The sequence below is a fragment of the Pongo pygmaeus genome, chromosome 21, assembly GCF_028885625.2.
Source record: "Pongo pygmaeus isolate AG05252 chromosome 21, NHGRI_mPonPyg2-v2.0_pri, whole genome shotgun sequence".
In the NCBI taxonomy this organism is placed as follows: domain Eukaryota; kingdom Metazoa; phylum Chordata; class Mammalia; order Primates; family Hominidae; genus Pongo; species Pongo pygmaeus.
Window position 1 is genome coordinate 4,861,266 of NC_072394.2, and position 12,230 is coordinate 4,873,495.

General features: G+C 38.0%; 1 protein-coding gene across 5 annotated transcripts in view; it reads left to right on the forward strand.

The window, feature by feature from the left end:
• Window positions 1-9,603, forward strand: part of SNAP25 (synaptosome associated protein 25) — an 88,984-nt gene extending 79,381 nt beyond the window's left edge. For all 5 annotated transcript variants that reach the window (XM_054466454.1, XM_054466452.1, XM_054466456.2 and 2 more), the window contains 2 exons: window positions 1,494-1,638; window positions 8,307-9,603. In XM_054466454.1, the coding sequence (XP_054322429.1) occupies window positions 1,494-1,638; window positions 8,307-8,375 (214 nt within the window). In that variant the 3' untranslated portion in view covers window positions 8,376-9,603. The remainder of the gene's footprint in view (window positions 1-1,493; window positions 1,639-8,306) is intronic.
• Window positions 9,604-12,230: the final 2,627 nt, after the last annotated feature.

A 12,230-nucleotide genomic window follows, 5' to 3' on the forward strand; every position in this document is an offset into this window, starting at 1 on the left:
CCATTAGCCAAAGCCTACTGAAAGCCAGAGGGTAATAGAAGCTGGATGATATAGTCATGAGGTCAGCTCCTGAGAGCACAGAGCAAAGAAGGTCCAAGAATGGATTTGGAGTGAAAATAGAGAATAATGAGCTTCTTATTAATGATTTATTTTGAAACCTAGAATCAAAAGCCAACTTAAATATCTATTTTTAAAAGTTCAAATTATGACTCAGGGGCATTTCCTTTAAAAAAAAAAAAAAAAAAAACTCAAGTTACACACATTAGCCAATTCAGAACTCAGCTCTCCCTTTGCTCCCAGGGAAAGTAGCCCAAGGGTTCTCAAGCCTGGCTGTACATTAGAATCATGAGGGGAGACTTTTTTTTCCTTTACTACCAGTGCTTGGGCCCAATCCACACCAACTGAACCAGAATCTCTTGAAGTGAGACACAAGCACCTGTGGCCCATTAAAGCTCCTCAGGTGATTCTGATATGTACTCAGGGCCAAGCACCATCAAACTAGAAGTATCTCTTAGCTGTTCATGATCGCTTAAATAAACTTCTTCCCTACAGAAAAAAGCTAGAAAGTTCTCCTTTAATTTTTTAATTTTCTCTGCCCTGGGCTGCTTTTGAAACCATAATGAGCCAGTCTACATTGGGAGTTACCATGGGGGAAGGATTTTAACCCTTCTGAATATTTTTTAGCTCAATACCATATATACTAGGGAAATTCTGAAATAAGTACCTCCCTAACTTTCAAATTGGACTGTGAAAAAATGTAATGTGTTTTGTGAGCCAGCTCCTTCCTCCCATTCCCACTCTTTTGTCACAGTTTCACAGTTTTTGACTCTGAAATCACCTATGCACCATGCCACTAAAAAACCCATGTTATTAACATATGAGTAAATAAAAATCATCTTGAACAAGTAGCTCTCCTTGGAGTTCCTGGGAGCCAGCAGGGTTAAGGGGCAGACTGTAATTATCATTACTCTTCCCATTCGTGTCAATCCCAAGTGTGAAAAGATGAGCACAGAGACTCTGGCTTAGCACAATAAGCTTTTTATTGTATTCTTAATTTAAGTCTTAGAAATTTTGAGACTTAATTTGAGTCTTAGAAATATTAAGAATATTCTTAGAAAGAAGAATGCCATTTCTAATTCCATCTTCGTGCTCTGACCTAAAGTCCTTTCAAACAAAATGTTTTCATCCTTAAACAATAAAAATTGAAATAAACACAAGAAGGGGAAACAACATAATGGAAGGAGTGAGAAAGTAGATAAATTAATCTATTTAATGTACCTTTTTTAAGAATAGAAATTCAAGGGTTCAAAAAGCAATTTTAAACATTTTTTTATAAATGTATGAAAGCTAAAATGTGTTTTTGTACTGGATGGAGATTAAAGATAGATAAAGTTGATGCCCAGAGGACTACAGATTTCCACTATGCTTTGGGTCCTTGGTATTCAATATGTTTTCCACCCTCTGTCTTCTAAAACTTGCTCTTTGAATCCCAGGGTAACAAACGATGCCCGAGAAAATGAAATGGATGAAAATCTGGAGCAGGTGAGCGGCATCATCGGGAACCTCCGTCACATGGCCCTGGATATGGGCAATGAGATCGATACACAGAATCGCCAGATCGACAGGATCATGGAGAAGGTGGGCACATGGCAGTCAGCAAGTCGCTACTGCGAGTCACTTCTGAAATGACCAACAGGAAGTGTGAAGGGCATAACAAGATCCTCAAAATACGACCTTGGATTCAGGCGCACTGATAGCTGGAAATGTTCTTCATTTTCCAAGAGAAAAATATAGGACTCAGCAACAGAATTGGAGTGAACATAAGAGAGTCAAATTTAATCCAGCAAATATTCTCAGAGGCTCCTGTCAGCCAGGCATTGTGCTAGGCACTGTGGGCCATGTACACATGAGAAAGACACCACCCCTACTGCCAAGAAATTCATGGCCTATGGGAGGCAACGAGCCTCCAGATGAATTTTCTATCACTCAAAATATAATTCACTAAGAGATCCACAGATAAAATGCTAAACAAGGTTAGATAAGGAAAGATCTCAAGAGGCAAAGTTCGGGAAAATCTCAGAGTAAGTTGACTTTGAATTGAATCTTGAAGGATGGTTAGTATTAATAGTTTGTCAAGTGGTGGTGGTGAAGGGATAGAATCAGAAAATGGGGGAAAGAATAGTCAGTTTAGCCAGGACATGATTATGAGCTTTGTTTTTATAAATGGCAAAGCTTGAATGATAATTCAAAAATATCCAGGTTCCATTTCCAGTTTAACAGTTCACATCCCCAGATCTAAAAACAGCGAATTTTATATGATGAAATTGAGTTTACACAAGGACACCAGACTTGGCTCTAAGATCCACCATGTCAACGTGGGCCATAAGAAAGACTGGAGGGAGTAGACTGGGAAGGGGTGGGTTTCGGGGCTTAAAATTAGAAGAGATTGGAAAAAAACACTGGAACGTTCCTATAAAGAGACCTAGGGCACAAAACCTGATATTCTACAACACAGAACTCTGACATAATTTATATTTCCAAGTTTCATGCCCTTTCCTCAGTCAGTGGGGTCTTGAATATTGATTACAAACTCTTATGTCCAAATGCTAAAAAGGAGAAATACAGACATTATAGATTTAATGATAATTGTACATCTATAATCTACTCAATGTGGGTAACTTATGTTGTGTGTTTATTCCCTGGGAGATGTTGAAGTTCTTTGTCTGATATCCTAAATTTTCTTATAATAATTCATTCCATTTTGGTGAGCAGAGAAGGATACTTTTAAGACTTTTAGAATCATAAGTCTAAATAGTAGTTTCTTGGTATGCAAGCAGCCTCCAATGACTTGAAAAAGGAAGAAGTAGGCATAAAGGGAACATTTGTCCTGTTGTGTTGTACATACTCCATGTTAAAAATATCTGATTGCATATTTTGCCTGATCAATATGAACTACACAAACTTTAGTGTTGGTTAGCAAAATACTTGTGCTTTGCTTACTTTTGCAAGTAATGGCATGCTTATCATTGTTAAGAAGGCTTTCATATGATAAAGCTGTTAAAGCTATGTAAATCAATAGATATTAAAATAATAATGAGAGTTTCAAAACTCACTAGAGCCAACACAAGCTGACCTAACCCATTACGGCCCAGAATAATGAACTAAGAAATCATTGCTGAGCTGCCCTCCAACAGAAAAAGCAATTTGAAAAAAAACAGGAAGTGTTCATTTTCTATTAATGGACCCACTTTACTTGCAGATGCAGCTAGATAATGCATCAAAGCCAATTAGGGTTCCAGAAGGAGAGTCTTTACTAATAGAAGGGTCAAACTCTTATTGACAGAGTTGAACTTTAAGCAAGAAAATGTGTTCCTGGAAAGGCAAGTGGCATCTTGATTCTGCCACTTTGAATTTCTAGTTCTCATCTTTAGGGAGAAGGTTTTTCTTCTAGGCCCAGTGTACTATAAAGACAGAGACATATGCAGCTACAAGGTTTAATCAGAAGCCAGGCAGGTGGATGGATAATGACTATTTCAATTTGTATCATTCCTTGAGTGCAGAATCATTTAAGTGGGAGAAGGGTCTAATTGCCTTTGAATAATTAGTTTCCAGTCAACACTTTAAATAGCCCCTTTTTTTTCCAGAATCAAAATCCACTCATGATTTAAATAGAGCCCACTTCAACCCAGCATTGCCCCAAATGATCATGTCACATGAACTGCACAATTATTAACAGATTTCCACCTTCTCATTGAAGTTCTCATTTCTGATAACGGGACAATATGCAGAAGTTTCCTGCACATCTAATATGTAATTACAATCACACTGTAGGGGTAAGGAGAGTCTTATGATGTTTCTCTCATAGTCTCTCATGACCCCAACAGCAACCTTTACCCAGCTCTATCAATCATGATCTTTTCTCATCACTTGGATCAATAGTGAAGTTTTGGGAGTCCTTAACAATGAGATTTTCAATACATCCTCATGGATTGTCAAGAAATTACTTTATTTAAAAATCTCGTTTTCTGCTTAAGGGTATTTATGTATATAAATAAATAACCTTATATATATAAAATAAATAACTATATATAAATAACCATATATAAAAATAAACAACCATATATAGATATACCTTCTAAGGTTAAAAATAATTTTTTCAGAAAACTTACTGAATTGGAAGCAAGCCTATATCAGAGGGTTCATGGGAACTGTTGCTAAGGAAATAACCTTAGCAATGTTCAAACTTTGATTTAAAATTATCAGTGGTAAGTTAGGCATACAGTCCCAGCTACTCCAGAGGCTGAGGCGGGAGAATTCCTTGAGCCCAGGAGTTTCAGGCTGCAGTGAGCTATGATCGTGCCACTGCACTCGCACTCCAGCCTGGGCAACAGAGCAAGATACCATCTCTAATAAGTAAATATATAAATAAAAATAAAGTTGTCAGTGGTAGATGACAGGCACACGTTGGAATACAGTGAAGCTGACGCTTTAGCAGTCCTCACGTTCTTCTACCAGTGAGAAAACACAGCATTTGAGAGCTAAGACTTTGAGTTCTAACAGGGTTTTGCCATTCACCAGCTCTGTGACCTGATTGCCTCACCTGAAGGGATAGTAAGAGAACTGTTCAAACCCAGGATCAGAACAGGCTGGAAGTCTGAACTGGGTCCTAAAAGTTACCTGGCATGGTCTGAAGTTGAAGAGATTCCCAGAGTGTTCAGAAGATGGGCTGAACAGCTCCTTCTAAACTTTTACTGGCTCTTTGGTGGTCATCCTGGCCTTCTCACAAGGACAAACATGTAACATATGTTGGGCACTCCAGCAAATTTAGAATTTTCTAAATAGAAATATAAAAATTGGAATGGGACAGCCATCATAAATAAAGTCCTACAGCATATAAATAGGGTGATCATAGGGGCATTCTCCAAATACCAGGAAGACATCTACAAGGAGATTCCAGACTTTTTTTTTCTAAAAGAAGCTAATTCTTTTATATAATAAAGGGGCAGTACTTTCTGTGTCAAATATCGCATGGGGTGGAATTTTCATATGCTTCAGAAATAAGTTAGGTGGAAATCACAGATGCTCATTGAACATAAGTCTGTTTCAGCTCCTCCCAGATCCTTTGAGGATATCCAGAGTAACCTCATGCTCCACTTCAAATATCCCCAAGTGAAGGCCCCTCAGTGCATTCTTGTACAGGAGATCCTAGAATGTTTGTGCTCAGAAATGCCATCATTTTTAAATGAATTATTTTTCTCATTTGAGCTTTTCAAAGCATTTAGTCTGGCAACATAATAATTCAGTCTACAGGAACATTTCACATTGCCCTGATCCTGTAATTTTCCTTTGCACTGAAGTGTCATTATTTCTGATACCATTTGTAGCTGGAAAGGGAAGGCTTAAGAACCAAGTAAAATTGGTGAGATTATCCATTTTCCAGTTGAGAAACCTGAGGTCAAAAATGTGAGTCTGTAGTTCAAAACAATCAAAATCAATGCCCTATCTTACTATGTAAATACTGATTTTTAAAGACAAGTGTCAATTATCCAAACAGATGACAGAGAACCATTGCCAGGTATTCAAAGTTATGATTAATCTGGAAATATGTTTGTTTTAACTTTGCAAATTTCTATTTGAACATGGATAATTCTAATGTCCTGAGAATTCACAGTATGAACTGAATACAGAAGACTCAGCTCAATAAAAGTTGGGAAGTACAGCACCACAATAGGTACAAAGTTGGTAATCATTGAGTGATACTGGTTGAGAGAAAAACAGTTTGGTTTCCCCACACTGCCTGGCAGCCTCCTCCTCTTCTTCCCAGGCTGTAGAAGGATAGACAGCATTACCAGTCAGGGAAGGACAAAAGAAAAGCCTCAACAGAATCGTTGTCTTCACCTCTGCTTGCTGATGCATTTTTCTCAGCAGTGATGGGAATCATTCATTTTCTGGAATTTAAAGATTTATGCTGGTAGCAGCCCTAGGTTTCATGCTGCATATACAACAAACATAACCCAAGCAGTAAAGAGATCAACCAAGAGATTAAAGCCAGCCAATTACAAAATCATGGTAAATGTGCACCTGTTAAAGACAAGAGAGTTTTAAACTCATAGAAATGAATCTTCAGAAATGCAACTTAAAAACTATTAAGCATCCCAGAAGCAAGCCAAGTTTTCACACAGTAACAATAATTGCAAGATAAACTAATGAGCCCTTCATTTTGCAAAACATTATTCTAAGCACATTATGTGTATAAACTCATTTGATCTCAGCAAATTGAATAGTAAATGATGAATAGTGTGGACTCTGACTCCAGGTTGCTAGCATTCAGACTCTAGTTTCTCCATGTATTAGTATTAAGACTTCAGACAAATTCCCCAGATCGTTTCTGACTGCTTTTCTCATTTGGAAAAGGGAGCTAATAATAGTACACACTTTATAGTTGATGTTGTTAATCTTGATGTTGTCAAAGTTTAATGAGTGGAACAAAGTACAGTTGACCCTTGAACAACATAGGGATTTAGGGTGTCAACCCCCATGCAGCTGAAAATTTTTTGACTCCCCCAAAATTTAACTACTAATAGACTACTGTTGACCAGAAGCCTTAATGACATAAAAAGTCCATTAACATCTATGTTTTATGTATTTTTACTGTATTCTTATGATAAAGTAAGCTGGAGAAAAGAAAATGTTATTAAGAAAATCATAAGGAAGATAAAATACATTTATAATACTATACTGTATTTATTGATACCATCAGTTTATATCATTTGTTTACAAGATGAATCATCGGTCTGAAATCTTCAGTACACATTAAGCAATTCAACTTTTTCTTGAAATGTCATGACTTTTTTTTGCTTTTTGGGAGCACTGCTAGCATCACTGGTGGCACTTTGTATGGGTGCCATGACGTTATTCAAGGTTTACAGTATTGCACTAAACATGATTTTTTTAAAATGTGAAACTGAAAGAGATCACTTTTTACTGCACTATGCAATTTACTGCAGAGATGGTGAGGATGATTAGTATCACAGAGCATTTTAAACAGATGCTCACAACACTTGAGTTCACCACAACAATAGGAGGTGGCTATGAAATTATTAGAGTAGTACAGTATGGACTACAGTTAATTTTATACAATTATGATTTAATACTTCATCTTTACATTTCTCTCAACTGCAAATAGGCCCATGTATGGTCTATATTTGTTTAAGTCTCATAAATTTTAATTTTTCATAGTAGATTTATATGTATTTTATGATAGTAAAAATAGACTAGACTAGTATCTACATATATTTTATGCATTCATGACATTGGCTAATTTTTTCTTAATTTTCTCAATATTTCTAAGTAACACATTCATCTGCAAGTTTGTCTTAATTGTTGCAAATCTCCAAAGCATTTTCCAGTATATTTATTGAAAAAAATCCTGGCCAGGTACAATGGCACATGCCTGTAATCTCAGCATTTTGGGAGGCTGAGGAGGGAGGACTGCTTGAGCCCGGGAGTTTGAGACCAGCCTGGGCAACATAGTGAGATCTCATCTATACAAAAAATAGACAAATTAGCCAGGCATAGTGGCATGCATCTGTGGTCTTAGCTATTCAGGAGGCTGAGATGGGAGGATCACGTGAACCCAGGCAGTCAAGGGTGCAATGAGCCATGATCACACCACTGTTCTCCAGCCTGGGCATCAGAGAAAGACCCTGTCTCAAAAAAAAGAAAGAAAGAAAGAAAGAAATTCACATAAAAGTGGATCCACACCATTCAAACCCATGATGTCCAAGGGTCCACTGTACATGCTCATGCTCATTAGCAATATTTTTTTATCATCCAGGTTGGAGATGAGAAAGGTGAGCCCCCAAGATGTAATTTGTTCAAAGGGACACTGCTAATAAATTAGCCATAGTTTCAATCCTACTGTATAAGAAGTGTAATTCAACTTGGTCCAACAGATGTGAATGCCTACCACAGAAGTCATTGAGTGTCTTTCTAGGATAGAAAGATAAATCATATATAAGCCTATGCTCTCTGCTAGGGAAAATTATGAAAAATGAAAATTAAAAAAGCAATGATTCTGAATAAATATGTTCGTTCATTAAAAAAAAATGAAAATTAAGCTTCTACGGTCACGTTCAAATACAGCCATAGCCGTCGTTCTGGGAAGACAAAAGAAAGGATGGCCCATGCTGACCAAGGAGGTTTTAAGTGGTTTCACCCAAGAGGAAGCACTGGACCCGGACCCAGAAGGGTGAATGGATTTTTAAGGGGTAACCTGAGTTCTGTTTCTTTTCCCCCTTTTCTAGGCTGATTCCAACAAAACCAGAATTGATGAGGCCAACCAACGTGCAACAAAGATGCTGGGAAGTGGTTAAATGTGCCCACCCGTGCTCTCCTCCGAATGCTGTCGGGCAAGATAGCTCCTTCATGCTTTTCTCATGGTATTATCTAGTAGGTCTGCACACATAACACACATCAGTCCACCCCCATTGTGAATGTTGTCCTGTGTCATCTGTCAGCTTCCCAACAATACTTTGTGTCTTTTGTTCTCTCTTGGTCTCTTTCTTTCCAAAGGTTGTACATAGTGGTCATTTGGTGGCTCTAACTCCTCGATGTCTTGAGTTTCATTTTTCATTTTCTCTCCTTGGTGGCATTTGCTGAATAACAACAATTTAGGAATGCTCAATGTGCTGTTGATTCTTTCAATCCACAGTATTGTTCTTGTAAAACTGTGACATTCCACAGAGTTACTGCCACGGTCCTTTGAGTGTCAGGCTCTGAATCTCTCAAAATGTGCCGTCTTTGGTTCTTCATGGCTGTTATCTGTCTTTATGATTTCATGATTAGACAATGTGGAATTACATAACAGGCATTGCACTAAAAGTGATGTGATTTATGCATTTATGCATGAGAACTAAATAGATTTTTAGATTCCTACTTAAACAAAAACTTTCCATGACAGTAGCATACTGATGAGACAACACACACACACACACACAAAACAACAGCAACAACAACAGAACAACAACAAAGCATGCTCAGTATTGAGACACTGTCAAGATTAAGTTATACCAGCAAAAGTGCAGTAGTGTCACTTTTTTCCTGTCAATATATAGAGACTTCTAAATCATAATCATCCTTTTTTAAAAAAAAGAATTTTAAAAAAGATGGATTTGACACACTCACCATTTAATCATTTCCAGCAAAATATATGTTTGGCTGAAATTATGTCAAATGGATGTAATATAGGGTTTGTTTGCTGCTTTTGATGGCTATGTTTTGGAGAGAGCAATCTTGCTGTGAGACAGTGTGGATGTAAATTTTATAAGGCTGACTCTTACTAACCACCATTTCCCCTGTGGTTTGTTATCAGTACAATTCTTTGTTGCTTAATCTAGAGCTATGCACACCAAATTGCTGAGATGTTTAGTAGCTGATAAAGAAACCTTTTAAAAAATAATATAAATGAATGAAATATAGATAAACTGTGAGATAAATATCATTATAGCATGTAATATTAAATTCCTCCTGTCTCCTCTGTCAGTTTGTGAAGTGATTGACATTTTGTAGCTAGTTTAAAATTATTAAAAATTATAGACTCCAGATGATCTGCTTTAATTTATTCATGGACTCGTCTGATTTTGCACTCACATGAGAAGAGAAAGCCTGGCTACCCTATCCCAGCTACTAAAAGCCAGTTCTGTGCGCCGAGGACAGTGTGGGGGAAAATAGAAGATTTAAGCATGATTCCAGTGGCAACTGACAACTTGGCTTGATTCTCATAACCTGCTCCAGAATTACCTTGTGAATTCAGTGTTGACTAAGGGAGAAAATGTAGTTATCCAGAAGACATAGAAAAAAAATTTATAGGAAAAAAATCTATGCTACCCAGGCATGGCCCTACATAGATTCAGGTATATCTGGTGTCTGTCAACTCCAATCTTCCTTCCTTTCCACAAAATCTCCACCATCTAAAAATGAGGGCTTCACTACCACACCACCACTGACTCCATGTTTTTTTAAACAGCTTTACTGACTCACTATAAAATTCATCCATTTAAATATATAATTAATTTCTTTTGTATATTCACAGAGGTACGCAATCTAATTTTAGCACATCTTTATCACTGCCGCCAAAATACCCCATACCTATTAGCAATCACTCCCATCTCACTTCTCCCAGCCCTAGGGAATTACTGGTTTACTAGTTATCTCTATAGATTTGCCTATACATTTCATATAAATGGCATCATACAATGTGTGGTCTTCGGGAACTGGCTTCTTTCACTTAATATAATGTTTTCAAGGTTCCTCCATGTTGTATCACAGATCAGTACTTCATTCTTTTTTATGGCCAAATAATATTCTATTGTATGCATAGATACTATTTTGTTTATCCATTCATCAGGTTATGAATATTTGCATTGTTTCTGCTTTTTGACTTTTTTTTTTTTTTTGAGACAGAATCTTGCTCTGTCGCTCAGGCTGGAGTGCAGTGGTGCGACCTCGGCTCACTACAACCTCTGCCTTCTGGTTCAAGTGATTATCCTTCCTCAGCCTCCCAAGTAGCTGGGATTACAGGCGCCTGTCACCACACCCAGCTATTTTTTTTTTTTTTTTTTTTTTTTGTATTTTTAGTAGAGACTGGGTTTCACCATGTTGGCCAGGCTGGTCTCAAACTTCTGACCTCAGGTGATCCACCTGCCTTGGCCTCCCAGAGTGCTAGGATTACAGGCGTGAGCCACCACGCCCAGCCACTTTTTGACTATTATGAATAATGCTGCTATGAACATTGATGTAAAAGTTTTTGTGTAGACATAGATTTTTTTATTCACTTGCCCCACAGTTTTACCAACATCATTGCCTGTCCCACCACAATCACCACTAACACCTCCACCACCATCACCTCCATCATCACTATCCCTACTCCTACTAACACCACCACTGCCTCAATTACCACCACCTTACCTTTTCCACTGGCTCCACCACCTCCACACCGTCTTAACCAGCATGCCCATTACCTCGACCCTTATTACCACCACCATTATAATCACCATCATCACCTCCATCACCACCACCGCTCCCACTGCCACCATCACCACCAACACCTGACCACCCATCTCCTCTGCCAACATCATCATCATCACTTCCATCATGTCTGCCACCTCCTCCACCTCTCTCTATGTCCACATAGTAGCAATGCAGATACATTCATCCTGGTTGCCTTGGTTGGCTGTCAGATAATTTTATCCATAAAAGCATCTCCGGAGGTTTGGTGAGAGCAATTAAGGAGCAACAACAGTGATGACAGTAAATATGAGTAGTTCTTTAACCTTTTCCCAAGCCTGAGAACAGGCTCTATAAGTAGCCAGAGGCTTTTGGAAGTTATTCTAAGGCACAATAGTAACAACAAACTTATTCCTTAAAATTAAGGTAGTAGAAAGGATGCTAGAAGATGGGAAAAGTGAATAAATTTACTGCATATGTCAAAGCTGCCAAGGTGTCAAATATGGGCCACATTTGAAAATTCTGTTCCAAACTCCATCTGTTCTTAGCCAGATGAGTGAGTGTGTTTCCACATCATTTGAGTAACTAAAACCTCTCACTGGATACATTAAAAGTAAGATGCAGGCATTTTGCTTTAAAGCCGTTCACATTATTCTTTCTGAAGCATATTTCTTTTGATGATTGAGGTTATCCAGCCACGGCTTGTATGCAGTCATCTCCATTAGGCTAAAGGGAGACCTATGCCCCAGGGATGAATCAGCTCTGGGTAATGCGCCAACTCAGAAAGTACATTAGAAATGAAATGATTAGGGCAATGTGGAACACTGTGAAAGCTCAATCTTCTACCTCCCTCGTACTTGGCACTGGCAGAGGACCCTTCTACAAAAGACCAGAAGGTGAAGGGTGGCCCCAGATCCCAGTAACAGAGTCCTTTTCTCTTGTCGGACTCTCATTTCTATGTCTGTTACCCTTCTTCCACATCCTCCTCCAGCCTCTGCTTTCACCAACTTTCCCCAATCTCTGTGTCACTAATTCATTAATAAACTGATGATTGCATTGAAAAAGAAAAGAAAATCCGTATTTTGTGATCATCTATCTAGTACATGCCAGGCACTGTGCTAAGAGCTTCATTTATGTTGACTCATTAAACTCTTTAAAAAAAAAAAAGCTTGGCAATTTGGCAAAACCAGCATTATTAGCCCCATTTTGCAGATGAAGAAACT